Source organism: Pectinophora gossypiella, chromosome 2 (genome assembly GCF_024362695.1).
Source record: "Pectinophora gossypiella chromosome 2, ilPecGoss1.1, whole genome shotgun sequence".
Lineage (NCBI taxonomy): Eukaryota > Metazoa > Arthropoda > Insecta > Lepidoptera > Gelechiidae > Pectinophora > Pectinophora gossypiella.
The window spans coordinates 9,168,416-9,186,383 of NC_065405.1; the positions used below are offsets into that span (position 1 = coordinate 9,168,416).

A 17,968-nucleotide genomic window follows, 5' to 3' on the forward strand; every position below is an offset into this window, starting at 1 on the left:
GTTATAAAAATCACTAGTTAAGAAACTAGTTATTGGAAATCACATAACGCTTACGTTACGTTATCTCAAAAACCGATAACGACCCATCGCTATTGTGTGGTAAGAATCTTTTACGAAAACTACCATTACAAAAAATATCCAATATTTATCGCTTGGCCTTGGACTGTGTACATTATTAATTCTTAAAAACAGAATGGTTTCTACATTAAGAAAATTAAAATCAGATAATGCAATGAGGGACTTCCAGGCTATGTTCCCAAATATGATATAGATGGCGATGTCCAGATTTAACGTGATAATTACCTATTTTCTCATTACTCGGGTACAAAATTATTCAAAAATATAATGTAATGGCAAAGACAAACTTATATTTGGATCTGATTAAATATAGAATTATGTTATTTATTTTGATTTGAATAATAATGGGTGGAAGAAGTGTGTGCCTGGGTACAATACAAGACAAGGGTTATCATTTTATACCCTACCGAAAAACACCTCCACCAACCAGCAGCCGCAGAGGAGCAGACTCAAAAACAAAGATAAAAGATGCATATGTTTGTTATCCTCAAAATTAGATTTAAACGATGGCAACTATACATCGTAACGAAAACTTTGAGACCATGATTCTGAGATGATATCAAATGGAATTTGATACCAAAAAGTTTGGAACAGAAAATAACTTAAAAAAAAACAAAAATTTTCATGAATTTTCCGACTGAAAATTCCACTTGATATCAACTCAGACTCATGGTCTGAATCATCTCCCTCAGTATTCGTTACGGCGTCACTAACACCCTTGTATGGCTACAGTAGGTATGTACTTGTGCGCGGTGTAAGTGACATCGTAACGAATACTGAGGGGGATGATTCAGCTGATTATTCTGAATTAATATCAAGTGGATTTTTTCATCGCAAAGTATAGAATTAAAAATAATTAAAAAAAAACTAAAAAAAGTCATGAATTTTGCGACGGAAAAATTCCACTTGATATCAGCTTGATATCATCCCCCTCAGTATTCGTTACGATGTCACCAACATTCTGTATACAGCACCAAGTATATTTTTTTGAGGAATCTTGAGGCATGCAGTAAATCTGATGGTCCGGTCTTTGGACGGTCTGTCCGGCGACACACAGACTAGTAAGAGATACTACCTCAGGATACTACGTATCGGCCATATACATAAGGTGAATGTTTAGAAATTAACCATAATTTCTACCAACTCAGTCAGAATTTATTGATATGGTTAACTTTTTATGACAATGTTATTTTAATGTTCCAAGCATGAAAAAAAAAGAAAGTGATTGTAAAAAAAATGAAGTAAAAAAAACAAATACGATTACATTTTTGTATGATTTCTTTGTCGTACACGCAAGCTATTAAATAGAGATATATGGATTTTTTTTGTTCCTACAGAAGAAAAGTGTAAACTTCGATTTATTCACTTTTGTAGAAAGACACTTTACTGTCTAGTAGTTTTTACGCACCAACGGTTGGTATCATTATAGTAGAAAATTGTTGTAAATGGTAATAAATAGTCGGCCGTCATTGATTATTGTTTTATTTATTTTTATTTATGAAACAAGTAATAAAGGAAACATAGTTTTTATAAATTATATTACATATATTAGCGCCTTCACTCATCAGTGGTTTGTTTTTCTAGTGCCTCGCGCCATGTTTATGATTTCCTGATATTCACTAACAACCAGCCAACTAACAAAATGTCTGCGGAATCTGATATGGAATATTCGGACAACGAGGGAGACGACTATGATTACTACGGAGGACAGGATGATTGTGATATGGAGACGGTGGACCGGAGTAAGGCTGATCCGGAGTATTTTTTGTATTCCTGTCTGAAGGTAGAGGAAGTAGAGAAATTGTTGAATGAATCCATTGAGTTGCTCAGCAATAGCCTTCAAATTACGCCGTCACTCGCCAAGGTTCGTCTTTTCCTGAAGTTCGTGTACAGATTCTAATTGTATAATTAAATAATTAAAATTTTAATGTTTTGTAGGTAATGTTACATGCCTATCAATGGAATGCTCAAGAGATTATTAATAAGTATAAGGAAAACGCAAACGAGGTGCTGGTATACAGTCGCGTAAAACCTCGCTTGTCTTCGTGTCAGGCGGGCGCCAGCCGCACGATCTGTGCTGTCTGTGCAACCTGCCCTCCCTTGCAGAAATACAGTGCTCTGGCTTGTGGGCACTACTTTTGTAATGATTGTTGGGGAATGCATTTTGAAGTACAAATAATGCAAGGTAAATATCTAATAGGTATTCTGTATTTGTTTATCAATGTTCATGTGTCAAGTCAATGTTCAGGTGAAGTCTTCTATATTTTTATATAGGACAGATATGGCTGGCTATTTGTCACCTATTAAATAAGCAAAATCTAAACATAACTCAGTGGGGGGTATTCTTATGTGGTAGGGGTAAAATATAGGTATAACAACATCATTAGTATTGTGAGAAATTGATTGCTTTTACATAAAGGAGTTCTGATTACAGATCATTTATATTGTTTTGATAAGAAAGATGTCATGCTAATATTGCAGGTGTTTCAAATACAATCCAGTGTATGGCTCAAGAGTGTGAAGTAAGGGCACCTGAAGACTTTGTGCTATCTCATGTGGCAAAGCCAGGTCTTAGGGACCGCTATCAACAGTTTATGTTCAAGGACCATGTAAAATCACACCCACAACTTAGATTCTGTCCTGGCCCGAACTGTCAGGTAATGTTCTAACCCTTATATGACCATATTTTTTTTGTTACAAGGATAAAAGATATGTTTTAATACCAAAATACTATGACTGCATTATATAAATAACAATTCTTGGAACTAAACATTACTTACATTAGGTACCTACTATTATTTCACATGTTTTTGTTTGCATATTGATGTCACCTTCAATTTATATGACTCAAATTTTCCTGCTATCAATGATATTGAATGTTATGTGACATGAAAACAATTCATTTTGTAAATTATACCTATCATTTCTTAAAAATGTAGGTAGCATTGATATTAGATCTGGGTGGTTAAATAGGCCACATCAAAGCGATTCATCTCAAAAGCAAAATTGCAATTTGAAATTTGCGCATATAAAAGTGTCCAATGTCAACAAATGTCAAATAGTAATATTACTTTCTTAGATGAATTGCTTCTCTGAATAGAATTTGATATTGATTTGTGATTGTCTGAAAGTTGGATTTACTGAAATGTTATCTCATGTTAGTGGATATTCCGCGCTTGGACCCGAGAAGGGGCGCGGCGCGTGGAGTGCCGTGGCTGTGAACTTCTCACCTGCTTCTCATGTGGGGCTCCGCACCATGCACCTACTGACTGCCCTACCATACGCCGGTGGCTTACCAAGTGTGCTGATGACTCTGAAACTGCCAATTATATTAGTGCTCATACTAAGGTTGGTTTATAAATACAACTACTGTTCCCTTTTATCTCTTTGGTACAAAATTGAACGAAATCACATTCTGATTATATGTATTCTATTTATTTGACTAATACACATTGTATTGTTACAGGATTGTCCGAAATGTCAGATATGCATAGAAAAGAATGGAGGGTGTAACCATATGCAGTGTGGAGCATGTAGACATGATTTCTGTTGGGTATGCTTGGGTGACTGGAAGACCCATGGGTCAGAATATTACGAGTGCAGTCGTTATAAGGAAGATCCTAACTTGGCCAATGATAGTCAACATGCTCAGGTTATTAAGAAATTAAGCTTTGTTAACATTACTTTGTAGATGACTTCTTTTTTAACAAATAATATATTATATAAACTATGTTTTAGGCACGAGAAGCTCTTAAGAAATATCTGCATTATTATGAAAGATGGGAAAACCATGCTCGTTCTCTAAAACTGGAGGAACAAACTCTGGCAAGTCTGAAAAGTCGTATCAACCAGAAGGTAATATTGACTACAGTTGCTATGTTTTAGTAGTTTTGATATTGAAGATAGGGTGAGACATCTTTTTTCTTTTGTAGGTGATGGCTGGTGAAGGGACTTGGATAGACTGGCAGTACCTATGGGATGCTGCAAGGCTTCTCAAACGATGTCGATATACACTTCAGTACACTTATCCTTACGCTTATTATATGGAAGTTGGTCCTAGGAAAGAGCTTTTTGAGTACCAACAGGTTTGTGTTACAAACATTTTAACATTCCAAATCTACAACCTATTCCTAATAACTCATACTAATAATCATGATTTTTTATAGGCTCAACTAGAAGCTGAAATAGAGAATTTGTCATGGAAAGTGGAAAGAGCTGAGACAACAGACAGAGGAGATTTAGAAAATCAAATGGATATAGCAGAGAAAAGACGTACAACACTACTGAAGGATTTCCTAGAATTTCACACGAATATCGCCTCCAGTAGCAAAGTATAATGAACCTCATAATGCATTTTTAAGAGAATACAATAATATTTAGTATTAAATAACAGTTCTGCACGTTTGTATAATATTTGTGAAAGCTAGATTTTTTGTTCTGCCAAAGTATATTTATTATTAACATGACTTTGCAATAAAATATAGGTAATTAAAAAATGGTTTCCTTTTTTGGTATACATAGAACTCATTTCCGATATACTAGCTTTGATGAAAAGATAGCTTGGTGAATACCAGCGGGCTTAGCACTGGCTTAGCACCGCAAGCACGCTACTCGCCGCGACAGAGATCATCTGTCTCTTTCTATGCAGTACTGTGAGAGAGCGACGGGTGATGTATGTCGAGGCGAGAAAGAGTCGCGCGCTTACGGTGCTAAGTCCACAGAGCACCGGATGTCAATAAAAAATATCCTATTTGTCTTTTTGCAAATATTAAGTCGGAACTTATGTAGGTATGTCAACAACTTATGTAAGTTCTATTCTAACTGGATATTTAGCAAAAAGACAACATCCTAGGATATTTTTCCATCGACGCAAATGATATAGACTTCCTCTGTCACTCTTCCGTTCCGCTTCTTACTATAATTATTTTTTTTACTCTGGTAACACATATCCGCTTTATAACCTGCAATTCTACAGTTTATGGCTCATAGCCATTCAAAATGGCTACCACGAATGATTCGAAGGCGCCTTTGCGCCAAGTAAAAAGAGTACAATTTGGTATATTATCACCAGATGAAATCGTAAGTAAATAATTTATAAACTTTGTAATATAAACTTTCAGACGTGGTTTAATTTTTACGTCATTATGATTGGAAACTTTACTTTTTGATGTCGTATTTGTGGCACGCAGTTAGGGTCATGTTGTGTTGTGCGGAGTGTGTATACCAACAGCATATTGGCTTCAATAAAAGCAGTTATCTATATTTCCAAGATCTCCTAAATACCTAAGAGCATCAGTGATATTGGATTTTGTTAGAATATGCGTTACTTCAATGGCCCTATTTCACAATATTATGCCCTTATCTTTTGCTGAGCAATCAAGGAAAGAGCACCGTTAATTGTCAAACAGCAAATCAAGGTTATTTATAAGGATATAATTTTCTTTTTTAGCGACGTATGTCAGTCACAGATGGAGGCATTCGCTTCCCTGAAACTATGGAGGGGGGAAGGCCCAAGCTGGGTGGACTCATGGATCCTCGACAAGGGGTGATCGATAGAAGTTCCAGATGCCAAACGTGCGCTGGAAACATGACGGAGTGTCCTGGTCACTTTGGTCACATTGATTTGGCCAAACCAGTGTTTCACATTGGTTTCATAACAAAAACAATAAAAATTTTGAGATGCGTTTGTTTTTATTGTTCAAAACTGCTTGTCAGTCCGGTAAGTGAATCATTCTTTTCATTATTATTATTCAAATAATGAAGTTAAGGCATTCTACCTATTACTGATAAAATGTTTCATATTTTAGACAAATCCAAAAATCAAAGAGGTGGTGATGAAATCTAAGGGTCAGCCACGTAAAAGGTTGACATATGTATATGACTTGTGCAAAGGCAAAAATATTTGTGAGGGTGGTGAAGATATGGATATAGGGAAGGAAGGTGAAGAGGGGAAGAAAGGTACAGGTCATGGAGGTTGCGGACATTACCAGCCATCCATTAGAAGACAGGGTTTGGACGTCACTGCTGAATGGAAGCATGCAAATGAGGACACACAAGAAAAGAAAATTATAATCACAGCTGAAAGAGTTTGGGAAATTTTAAAGCATATCACAGGTGACAAAACGTATATTTAAAGTATTTTATGGTTAAGTAAAATTAATACCTATTATGCAACTAGAAATAGCTGGATAAGGAACGATGAGTTTGAACTTAAGCTTTCGATCGGTAGGTATATGTATGTGTCTACACTCAGCGGGATCCCCTGTCTGGGAGACATAAGAGTGATGCAGAGAATTAGATCTGAATTTGCTGATTAGTTATGAAAACAAGTAAAAATTAAAACAAAAACATATACATTTTAAAATATAACATCTGTGAACTAAGTGATATCGTTATCTTAGTGAAAATCTGTGTTTTTCGTAACAAAAGGTGCAAGTGAAATCCACAAGTGACATTTCAACTAGCAAAGTTTAATTTTCTACCCTCCAATTTGGGAAAATAAATATGTCAATATGACAACTGACACCTTGAATAGTGTTGCCAGAATTAGAAAATAAATTCCTACTACGAATTCGTTCTGAAACCAAAACACTATCAACAAAAATGGAAAATCCACCACCCAAGAAACTCTTCCAGCAAACATTCCATCCAAGTATGTTCAACAAAAACAACAATACCACCACAAGCAAAAGTATGTCAACTGCTGACACCCAATCGGGATCTCAAGTTAATCCTATGATTCCATGGCAAAGAATGCCTGAACAAATGCAGAAACGGACACGCTCACCTGGTAATGAAGAACAATGGTCAACCCCAAAGTCAAAATTCGTGAAACGAAAAAACTACCAAGCTCTGAATGAGCATAGAGGTATTCCGGCTGATAGCGATAACACTAATGCTCTTGAAACTTCAAATAGTTTCAACGATTTGGAAGTAGATCCCGTAGAAGATAATAACCGAGAACAAGTCACTCGTAACAACAAAAAGCACAACACACCGAAGCCTCCACCTATTATACTTTATGGAATAGAGGACCTACAAAAACTCTCCGAGCTGCTAGAACAAGAAGTAGCAAAGGAAAACTACACCTACAAAGTTGTATCAAGGAATCAACTAATAATTACAACAAAAACAGTAGAAACTTACCAAATCATGATTGGACTAGTACGTTCTAAAGGTCTCATTGGACACACTTTCACTAGAAAAGATAAAAAATCAACAAGAATTGTGATCAAACACCTCCACCATAGCACACCCACAGAGGAAATCATCAAAGCCATTGAAGAAACCGGAAACCAAGTCGAAGGTGAAATTATCACTGCTCGTAAAAGAGGAACAAAGGACCCCCTGAACACTTTCTTCGTAAATATACGACCTCACGAAAACAACGCACGTCTTAAGGACATAGAATTTATCTTCCATCAAAAGGTGAAAATAGAAGATCCCAAAAAACAGCACACCATAGTCCAATGTACTCGGTGTCAACAATACGGACATAGCAAAAATAACTGCATGAGACCGCACCGCTGTGTAAAATGTGGTGGACCCCATAAGACTACCGATTGCATCAAAGATAAAAATTCTCCAGCCACTTGCGCGCTGTGTTCTGAAAGCCACCCGGCCAGTTACAAGGGCTGCAAAGTATATAAAGAAATTCTAGATAGAAAGACTCGCACTAAAAAACAGTACAAAGGAGTGACTAAACCAACTGAGCTTCAAGACAGCACAACAAAGGAAGAACCACGAAGTACTCATACAACGGCATATACTTCTCAAACAAAAGCGCAATACCCACCACTAAAAACAAAATTTCCCCAATCAAACCTGACCACAGCAACACAAGACGATAAGGAAAAAGAACAACCAGCCAACAACAACAGATACCGATCATACGCACACGCTACACTAGGAGAACCAAATAATCTAGAACTCATTCTTTTGAAACAAGCTGAGAAGCTTGATCGACTTATTGATCAAATGGGCACATTGATGGGTCTTCTGACCACAGTCATCAACAAGTTAGCTCGCTAAAAAATGGCTCTTCGTATTGCAACGTGGAACATAAACGGTCTCATAGACAAGAAAGACGATATTAGCATTTTGTTTAATATACAATATCTAGATATCTTACTGGTATCCGAAGCACACCTTACAAGTCAGCCATCAATTACCTTAGATGGATACTGTATCTACACAACACCACACCCAGATGGTACAGCACATGCTGGTTCTGCAATCGTCATAAGAAGTAACATTAAACACCAGTTATTACCAGAATACCAGACAGCAAAAATACAAGCCACATCCATAATGGTGCAAGATAATCGAGGGCCAATAACAATCACATCTATCTATTGTCCCCCTAAAAAGAAACGAGAACCTGAAACGAACGATATCGACTTCAGTCACTTCTTTCAAAGTCTGGGAAACCGGTTCATAGTCGGTGGTGACTTAAATGCCAAAAATACACACTGGGGTTGCCGTGTTACTAATACAAGAGGGCGAAGTTTAAAAAGAACAGCCGAGAGAAATCACTTGCATGTCCTCACTACATGTGAACCAACATATTGGCCCACAGACGTCAATAGACTACCAGACCTAATAGACTTCTTTATACATAAAGGTCTACAAACCCATCACCTAGACATCCAAAGCTGCTACGACACCTCATCAGATCACTCACCAGCCATCCTAACTATGAGTACGACTATAACCAGCTCGCTTAAGAATCCGTACCTTTACAACAAGAATACTAATTGGAACCACTTTGCAGAATATTTAACCGACAATATAAATCTCAAAGTCCCACTTAAGTCAGACATGGATATTGAGAATGCCACTATAAACATAACAAAGAGCATCCAAAAGGCAGCGTGGCTCAGCACTCCAGATTGTAAAACTCGCATAGAAGCAAGAAAACAATCAATGTCGAAATACGTAAAGCAAAAAGTCTTGGAAAAGCGGCGACTCAGACGAGTATGGCACTGTAGTCGACATCCTGCAGATAAAAGGGCCTTTAATAAAGCAGCGGCTGAGCTCAAAAAAGTTATAGCGGAAATAGAAAACAAAACAATGCAACAATACTTACAAAATTTAGCACCTTCAGTTCCATCAAAAAATGAACATTCGCTATGGAAAGCTGCCAAAATTCGTGACAAACCGCAGCATGCACAGCATCCAATTAAAACAAAAGACGGTAGTTGGGCTAAAACAGACGAAGAGAAAGCAGAAACTTATGGAAGGTTCCTGAGAGATGTGTTCGTTCCAAACGATGACTTAGGTACAGATGAAATGGATAGTGAAGTCCAATCGTTCCTTAAAACCGATCTTCAACTCAGTCCTCCCATTCAATGCTGTACACCTGCAGAGGTTCGGCGATTGATCTTTGATCTAGGATTGAAAAAAGCCCCTGGTTTTGATTTAATAACCGCTGAAATACTAAGAAACCTACCAAAAAAAGCAGTAGTCTACATCACGCAACTATTTAATTCTATACTACGAAACTCATATTACCCCAGCATTTGGAAAGTGTCTCAAATAACCATGGTGCCCAAACCTGGCAAGCCACCGCATCTAACGTCATCCTACAGGCCGATAAGCCTTCTCCCGGTGCTGTCCAAGGTCCTGGAAAAAGTTATATCACATCGTCTTCATAAATACATAAACCAAGCTATACCAGATCACCAATTTGGATTCCGCAAAAACCATGGAACAATCGAGCAAGTCCATAGAGTGTGTGACCACATTAGGAAAGCTCTAGAATGTAAGAAATACTGCTCAGGGGTATTTCTTGATGTACAACAGGCATTCGATAAAGTGTGGCACGATGGGCTACTCTACAAGTTGAAGAAACTACTTCCGCATAACATGTATCTGCTCTTCAAATCCTACCTAGAAGACAGAACCTTTTATGTAAAAGTTAACGACGCAACCTCTAGTTTCTATAACGTTAAAGCAGGAGTTCCACAGGGGTCGGTATTGGGACCATCTTTATACTTGCTATTTACAGCTGATGTGCCAGAATCTGAAAATATCATAACAGCAACCTTCGCTGATGATACGGCCATACTAACATCTCACGAAAGCTCAAACACTGCATCACACATCTTACAAACACACCTCAACAAAATTCACAAGTGGATGAAAGACTGGCGTATCAAGGCAAGTGCGGCCAAGTCAAATCACATTACCTTCACACTACGTAATGGTGACACCGCAGCTGTCAAACTTGGAGAACATACGTTACCACATAGTACAGTTGTTAAATACCTTGGATTTTACCTTGATCGAAAACAAACATGGAAATTCCACATACAAAAGAAACGTGTTGAGTTGAATTGCAAACTCAAATCCCTGGAGTGGCTACTCGGAAGGAAATCTAAACTCTCAGTGAACAACAAAGTTTTGATCTACAAGGCGATCCTAAAGCCTATATGGACTTATGGAATACAGCTCTGGGGATCTGCGAGGATGTCAAATATAGAGATACTGCAGCGGTTTCAGAATAATGTGCTCAAGAAAATTGTTAATGCCCCATGGTTCACAAGAATGGATGAAATCCACGAATACTTAGAGATACCCACTGTCAGGGAAGAAATATCTAACACGACAAAGAGATACAAAGATAGAATCACACACCATGTAAACCACTATGCCCAGAACCTTAGCGAACCGCTCGATACGAGACGCCTTAGACGGCTACATATATGGGATAACCTATCACAATAAAGGCTGTCCAACAATGGAAGGACAAGCCTCACTCGACATAATACCATATAAAAGAACTGCTGAAAGTCCAAGGACTGATTGCAAGTTTATATAAAAAAAAAAAAAAAAAAAAAAAAAAAAAAAAAAAAAGATCTGAATTTGTTCTACTGAATTATCCTGAAAACAGAATTTGTTCCGTTAAAAAAACGGAAATACAAAGTTTTGTAACCGACCTCCAGCCAGCGGGATATTTCCCAAAGTTAAGTCTGATGAAGTATAAATTGGTATTAACTTTTAGATCTGTATTTATTCTGTTCAACAAAACAAAAAAAATACTTCTGACGTCCTTACATCAGCTACAATCAAGCTGCAATGAAACCTCCAGTCAGCGGACTTTTTCTCTCAATGACATTCTTTTGTAACTTTTACACTAAAATAATAAAAAATAACCTATTTACGACTATAATTTCACTTAAATTACCTATTCGTACATCTAGTGCTTAAATTAAAAAGTATAGAATTTGAAAGATATTATGTGAGTAGAATATAAAAAAAAACTATGTATCAGGTACAAATTGAAGCTGTGAGAGAAAAAGTCCGCTGACTGGAGGTTTCATTGCAGCTTGATTGTAGCTGAAGTAAGGACGTCAGAAGTAGTTTTTTTGTTTTGTTGAACAGAATAAATACAGATCTAAAAGTTAAAACCAATTTATACTTCATCAGACTTAACTTTGGGAAATATCCCGCTGGCTGGAGGTTTCATTGCAGCTTGATTGTAGCTGAAGTAAGGACGTCAGAAGTATTTTTTTTGTTTTGTTGAACAGAATAAATACAGATCTAAAAGTTAATACCAATTTATACTTCATCAGACTTAACTTTGGGAAATATCCCGCTGGCTGGAGGTCGGTTAGAAAACTTTGTATTTCCGTTTTTTTAACGGAACAAATTCTGTTTTCAGGATAATTCAGTAGAACAAATTCAGATCTAATTCTCTGCATCACTCTTATGTCTCCCAGACAGGGGATCCCGCTGAGTGTAGACACATGGTATATGTATTGTGATGCAATTAGGTTTAAAATTTTAGCTTTTTTCTTTGCTGACTGGAGTATTTATGATGTTATCTTTTACAGATGAAGAGTCATTCATATTGGGTATGGATCCTAAATTTGCTAGACCAGATTGGATGATTGTCACTGTATTACCTGTGCCACCACTATCAGTGCGACCTGCAGTTGTCATGTTCGGTGCTGCTAAAAATCAAGATGACTTGACACACAAACTTTCTGACATTATTAAAGCTAATAATGAGCTTATGAGGAATGAACAATCAGGAGCTGCAGCCCATGTTTTAGCTGAGAACATCAGATTATTGCAATTCCATGTGGCTACTTTTGTGGATAATGATATGCCGGGTATGCCAAAGTGAGTATTTTGATGTCAGGAGTTGCTATTATTTATATTGTCAATTTTGGATGTAATGCTCACTCACTGTTGTACTAGTAAAACTATATTTTTTTTTACTTTTATTTCAGAGCCATGCAGAAGTCAGGAAAACCACTAAAAGCTATAAAAGCTCGCCTCAAGGGTAAGGAAGGCAGAATCCGTGGAAACCTTATGGGCAAACGTGTGGACTTCTCGGCTCGTACTGTCATCACACCAGATCCCAATTTACGTATTGATCAAGTAGGCGTACCCAGATCAATTGCACAAAATTTAACATTCCCAGAGCTTGTCACACCTTTCAATATCGACAGAATGCAAGAATTAGTGCGCAGAGGAAATGCACAGTACCCAGGAGCAAAGTACATTGTTCGTGACAATGGCGAGAGAATTGATTTGAGATTCCACCCTAAACCCTCAGATTTGCATTTGCAGTATGGTTACAAAGTTGAGAGACATTTAAGAGATGATGATCTGGTGATCTTCAACCGTCAACCTACTCTCCACAAAATGAGTATGATGGGCCACAGAGTAAAAGTGCTTCCGTGGTCAACTTTTCGTATGAATTTAAGTTGCACTTCGCCATATAACGCTGATTTTGATGGTGATGAAATGAATCTTCATGTGCCACAATCAATGGAAACCCGTGCTGAAGTGGAAAACATTCACATTACACCCAGACAAATTATTACACCACAAGCCAACAAACCTGTTATGGGTATTGTACAAGATACATTAACAGCTGTAAGAAAAATGACTAAACGAGATGTATTCCTGACAAAAGAACAAGTGATGAACCTTCTTATGTTCTTACCCACTTGGGATGGGAAAATCCCACAACCATGCATTTTGAAACCACAACCTCTTTGGACTGGAAAACAGATATTTACCTTGATCATTCCTGGTAATGTAAACATGATTCGAACTCATTCCACACATCCTGATGAAGAGGATGATGGCCCATACAAATGGATTTCACCTGGTGACACTAAAGTTGTTGTAGAACATGGTGAACTTCTCATGGGTATCTTGTGTAAAAAATCTTTGGGTGCTTCAGCAGGTTCTTTGTTGCATATTTGCATGTTGGAATTGGGACATGAAACAGCTGGACGATTTTATGGTAACATTCAAACTGTCATCAATAACTGGCTTCTCCTGGAAGGCCACTCTATCGGTATTGGCGATACCATTGCCGATCCTCAAACATATCAAGAAATTCAGCGTGCTATCGTTAAAGCTAAAGACGATGTAATAGAAGTCATTCAAAAAGCCCACAACATGGAGCTGGAACCTACACCAGGTAACACTCTCAGACAGACATTCGAAAATCAAGTAAATCGTATTCTGAACGACGCTCGTGACAAAACTGGTGGATCAGCCAAAAAGTCTCTTACTGAGTACAATAACCTTAAAGCTATGGTGGTCGCCGGTTCAAAAGGATCAAACATCAATATTTCTCAGGTTATTGCCTGTGTGGGTCAACAAAACGTTGAAGGTAAACGCATACCTTTCGGTTTCCGTAAAAGAACATTGCCGCACTTCATCAAAGATGATTACGGTCCAGAGTCTAGAGGGTTTGTAGAAAATTCTTACCTTGCCGGCTTGACGCCTTCGGAATTTTATTTCCACGCTATGGGAGGTCGTGAAGGTCTTATCGATACTGCTGTGAAAACTGCTGAGACTGGATATATTCAACGACGTCTAATAAAGGCTATGGAGTCTGTAATGGTACATTACGACGGCACTGTCCGTAATTCAGTCGGACAGCTGATTCAGTTAAGGTACGGCGAAGACGGTCTAGCTGGAGAAACAGTGGAGTTCCAAAATCTGCCAACAGTCAAATTATCTAACAAAGCGTTTGAAAAGAAGTTTAAATTCGATCCTTCAAATGAAAGATACTTGAAGAGAATATTTAATGAAGACATCATCAAGGAACTCACAGAATCTGGTTATGTTATTGGTGATCTTGAAAGCGAATGGGAGCAACTTTGCAAAGATAGAGAAATTCTTCGTCAAATCTTCCCTAGTGGCGAATCTAAAGTTGTACTGCCCTGCAACTTCAAGAGGATGATTTGGAATGTGCAAAAGATTTTCCACATTGACAAGAGACTTCCCACAGATCTGAGCCCAATTAAAGTCATACAAGGTGTGAAGGATCTTCTGAAGAAGTGCGTTATTGTAGCGGGCGAAGATCGTTTGTCTAAACAAGCTAATGAAAACGCTACTCTGCTTTTCCAATGTCTAGTAAGGTCCACTCTATGCACAAAGTTTGTGTCTGAAGAATACCGACTCTCTAGTGAAGCTTTTGAATGGTTGATTGGAGAAATTGAAACTCGCTTCCAACAGGCGCAAGTCAATCCAGGTGAAATGGTAGGAGCTTTGGCTGCCCAGTCACTGGGAGAACCTGCCACTCAGATGACACTGAACACTTTCCATTTTGCTGGTGTATCTTCCAAAAACGTAACCCTTGGTGTACCCCGATTGAAGGAAATTATCAACATTTCGAAGAAACCGAAAGCTCCATCTCTAACTGTATTCTTAACTGGAGGAGCAGCCAGAGACGCGGAGAAAGCTAAGAATGTTCTTTGCAGATTAGAACACACCACTCTTCGCAAAGTCACTGCAAACACTGCAATTTATTATGATCCTGACCCCCAAAACACCGTCATTGCTGAAGATCAGGAATTCGTTAATGTCTATTACGAAATGCCTGATTTTGATCCCACAAAAATATCTCCATGGCTTTTGCGTATTGAATTGGATCGAAAGAGAATGACAGATAAGAAATTGACTATGGAACAGATTGCTGAGAAGATTAATGCTGGATTTGGAGATGATTTGAATTGTATCTTCAACGACGATAACGCCGAGAAGCTTGTGTTACGTATTAGGATTATGAACAATGAAGAAAGTAAATTCCAAGACAATGATGAAGAGACTGTTGATAAAATGGAAGACGACATGTTCCTTAGATGTATTGAGGCAAACATGTTGTCAGACATGACTCTCCAGGGCATAGAAGCTATTGCAAAAGTGTATATGCATTTACCTCAGACTGAAGCCAAGAAACGTATAATTATCACCGAACAGGGAGAATTTAAAGCTATTGCTGAATGGCTACTTGAAACTGACGGTACTTCTTTGATGAAAGTACTTTCTGAAAGGGACGTCGACCCGATCAGGACATTCAGTAACGACATTTGTGAGATATTCCAAGTATTGGGTATAGAAGCTGTGCGTAAATCAGTGGAGAAAGAAATGAACGCTGTCTTGCAGTTCTACGGCCTGTACGTAAACTACCGTCACCTTGCTTTGCTTTGTGACGTAATGACAGCTAAAGGTCATCTTATGGCCATCACTCGTCACGGAATTAACAGACAAGATACTGGAGCGCTTATGAGATGCTCTTTCGAAGAAACTGTTGACGTGTTGCTTGATGCTGCAAGTCACGCTGAAGTAGACCCTATGAGAGGTGTATCTGAAAACATCATTATGGGACAATTACCGAGAATGGGAACAGGTATGATGTCCATCTATCTTGCTATAAGAAGAGAGAAAATAGAGGCGTATTTAGCAGTGACTGTATATTTACGATTTATTTTATATTTTTCAGGTTGTTTCGATTTGTTACTCGATGCCGAAAAGTGCAAACATGGCATGGAAATGGGTGGTCTTGGTGTTGGAATGGGTGTTGGTGGTGGCATGTACTTCGGCGTCGGCACTCCGTCTATGACACCTCTGATGACACCATGGTCAAATCAGAACACACCTGGATACGCTAGTAGCGTATGGTCGCCTGGTCAAGGTAATTAATTATCAATTAAATTTTACAGATTTCTTCTGTGGTTGTTACATTTATTGTATTGTGAGATATCTCGAAATGTGCATTGGGTTTAAAATATTTTTTTATTACTTTCAGTGGGAAGCAGTATGACACCTGGAGGACCATCGTTCTCGCCTTCGGGCGCTTCAGATGCATCAGGTCTATCGCCAGCGTACAGTGCGTGGTCGCCTCAACCAGGTTCCCCCGGATCTCCCGGACCCCCGCTGTCCCCATATGCGTCACCTGCTGGAGCGTCTCCATCGTATTCCCCAACAAGCCCCGTATATGCCCCGGCTTCTCCAAGTCTCACTCCCACATCGCCTCACTACTCTCCAACCAGCCCATCTTATTCCCCGACGTCACCCAATTATTCTCCTACTTCTCCGATCTATTCACCGACATCTCCAAGCTACTCGCCGACGTCGCCAGGCTACTCACCTACATCTCCGTCGTATTCGCCGACGTCGCCCAGCTACTCCCCGACATCGCCGAGTTACTCGCCCACGAGTCCTGCGTACTCCCCGACGTCTCCCAGCTATTCGCCTACTTCCCCAAGTTATTCACCTACAAGTCCATCCTATTCACCTACGAGCCCGTCGTACTCACCAACGAGCCCGGCATATTCTCCGGCATCACCCGGATATTCTCCATCGTCCCCTAGTTATTCTCCGACTAGTCCAGTGTACAGCCCTGCTTCGCCGAGCTATTCGCCGTCTTCTCCGAATTACACTCCTACTTCGCCGGCGTATTCGCCAACGAGCCCGTCGTACTCGCCGACTTCCCCCGCGTATTCTCCAACTTCGCCGAGTTATTCGCCATCATCGCCGAAGTATTCACCATCGCCGAATTACTCTCCGACTTCCCCGTCAGTTGCCGGAGGCAGTCCTACATATTCACCGACAAGTCCTCAATATTCTCCGACGAGTCCGCAGTACTCGCCTACAAGTCCGACTTACTCGCCGTCGTCCCCGCAGCACCCGGCGAGCACTCGTTATTCCCCGTCGTCCCCGAATTATTCCCCGTCGTCACCCAACTATTCTCCATCGTCGCCGGGCTATTCTCCGTCATCCACCAAGTATTCCCCGACATCGCCGACTTACACTCCTACCTCTCCCAATTATTCCCCGTCTTCTCCAGCGTACTCTCCCTCGTCAGCCGGCCCTACCACTTATTCTCCAACGTCCCCGAGCTACTCTCCTACTTCTCCCACTTACGAGGATAGTGACGACTAAACCAAAAGTGGAGTTCCATTGTATAATGATATCTTTGAATGTTATGTATTTTTTTGTAAAACGATATTGAATTTATCGCACTCGTTTGCAGTAAATTAAGTTATTTCCAATAAGATCCCATTCTGGATTAATATTAGTGTTATGGTGAGTGATCAATTTTTTGTTGGGTCTGTTGCATCACCTTGAACTGACTGGTTTCTCAAAGCATTGTGATTTTATAAAATTGGTAAGGACCCAATAGTTACTCAGAGAAATTATAGACGGGAGTCTGTTGCTATTCGCACGCATTTCCCTTTGCCGAAGTACATGAACATTCGGTTCGAGTTTTGTTATTTGTGTGACAGCTTCTTTTTCTTATGCGTTAGAGATGTTGATTTTTTCTTATGTGTGCTGTACGCGTATACATCACCTGTCTCAAAAAACGATGAAAAAAAGTGTAAAACTATCCCAAAGACATCTCCCGTCTATAATTTCCCCCCGTTTATAAGTTATATCTAACATTCAAATAAGTATACTAGTTTGTATTAAATTTTAAAATGATAAATGTAAGTTCAACAAAATATGAATTAAAAATTAAAATCCATGTGAGACTTTTATTTAGATCTACGTGTCACTCATCCACACGACAGCATTACCACATTAATTCGTTGTACAGATGCAATAAAACACCGATTAATCAATATTATTT

At 39.0% G+C, this 17,968-nt stretch overlaps 2 protein-coding genes across 3 annotated transcripts; both read left to right on the forward strand.

Moving 5' to 3' along the window:
- The first annotated feature begins 1,509 nt into the window (after positions 1-1,509).
- On the forward strand, positions 1,510-4,577 carry LOC126377782 (potential E3 ubiquitin-protein ligase ariadne-2). 2 transcript variants are annotated; one of them, XM_050025612.1, is made up of 9 exons: positions 1,510-1,584; positions 1,663-1,942; positions 2,017-2,263; positions 2,560-2,735; positions 3,241-3,426; positions 3,545-3,730; positions 3,817-3,933; positions 4,011-4,163; positions 4,245-4,577. In XM_050025612.1, exons 2-9 carry the CDS (start codon positions 1,721-1,723, stop codon positions 4,413-4,415), a joined length of 1,458 nt encoding a protein of 485 aa, XP_049881569.1. In that variant the 5' UTR covers positions 1,510-1,584; positions 1,663-1,720; the 3' UTR covers positions 4,416-4,577. The 2 variants fall into 2 exon arrangements, with proteins under 2 accessions (XP_049881569.1, XP_049881561.1); XM_050025604.1 differs by lacking the exon at positions 1,510-1,584 and having other exon boundaries at positions 1,593-1,942.
- A 494-nt stretch (positions 4,578-5,071) lies between these two features.
- Positions 5,072-17,863, forward strand: LOC126377505 (DNA-directed RNA polymerase II subunit RPB1). Its single transcript, XM_050025252.1, has 7 exons — positions 5,072-5,157; positions 5,528-5,797; positions 5,886-6,192; positions 11,916-12,207; positions 12,318-15,745; positions 15,839-16,030; positions 16,145-17,863. Exons 1-7 carry the CDS (start codon positions 5,077-5,079, stop codon positions 17,278-17,280), a joined length of 5,706 nt encoding a protein of 1,901 aa, XP_049881209.1. The 5' UTR covers positions 5,072-5,076; the 3' UTR covers positions 17,281-17,863.
- The last annotated feature ends 105 nt before the right edge of the window (positions 17,864-17,968 follow it).

Excerpts from the sequence above, each read along its gene's own strand:
- LOC126377782 (XM_050025612.1), top strand. The coding sequence starts at position 1,721 with ATGTCTGCGGAATCTGATATGGAATATTCGGACAACGAGGGAGACGAC. Across the intron at positions 2,264-2,559 it reads TGAAGTACAAATAATGCAAG|GTGTTTCAAATACAATCCAG; the intron begins GTAAATATCTAA and ends CTAATATTGCAG. Across the intron at positions 3,427-3,544 it reads ATATTAGTGCTCATACTAAG|GATTGTCCGAAATGTCAGAT; the intron begins GTTGGTTTATAA and ends GTATTGTTACAG.
- LOC126377505 (XM_050025252.1), top strand. The coding sequence starts at position 5,077 with ATGGCTACCACGAATGATTCGAAGGCGCCTTTGCGCCAAGTAAAAAGA. Across the intron at positions 6,193-11,915 it reads AATTTTAAAGCATATCACAG|ATGAAGAGTCATTCATATTG; the intron begins GTGACAAAACGT and ends TATCTTTTACAG. Across the intron at positions 15,746-15,838 it reads ATTACCGAGAATGGGAACAG|GTTGTTTCGATTTGTTACTC; the intron begins GTATGATGTCCA and ends TATATTTTTCAG.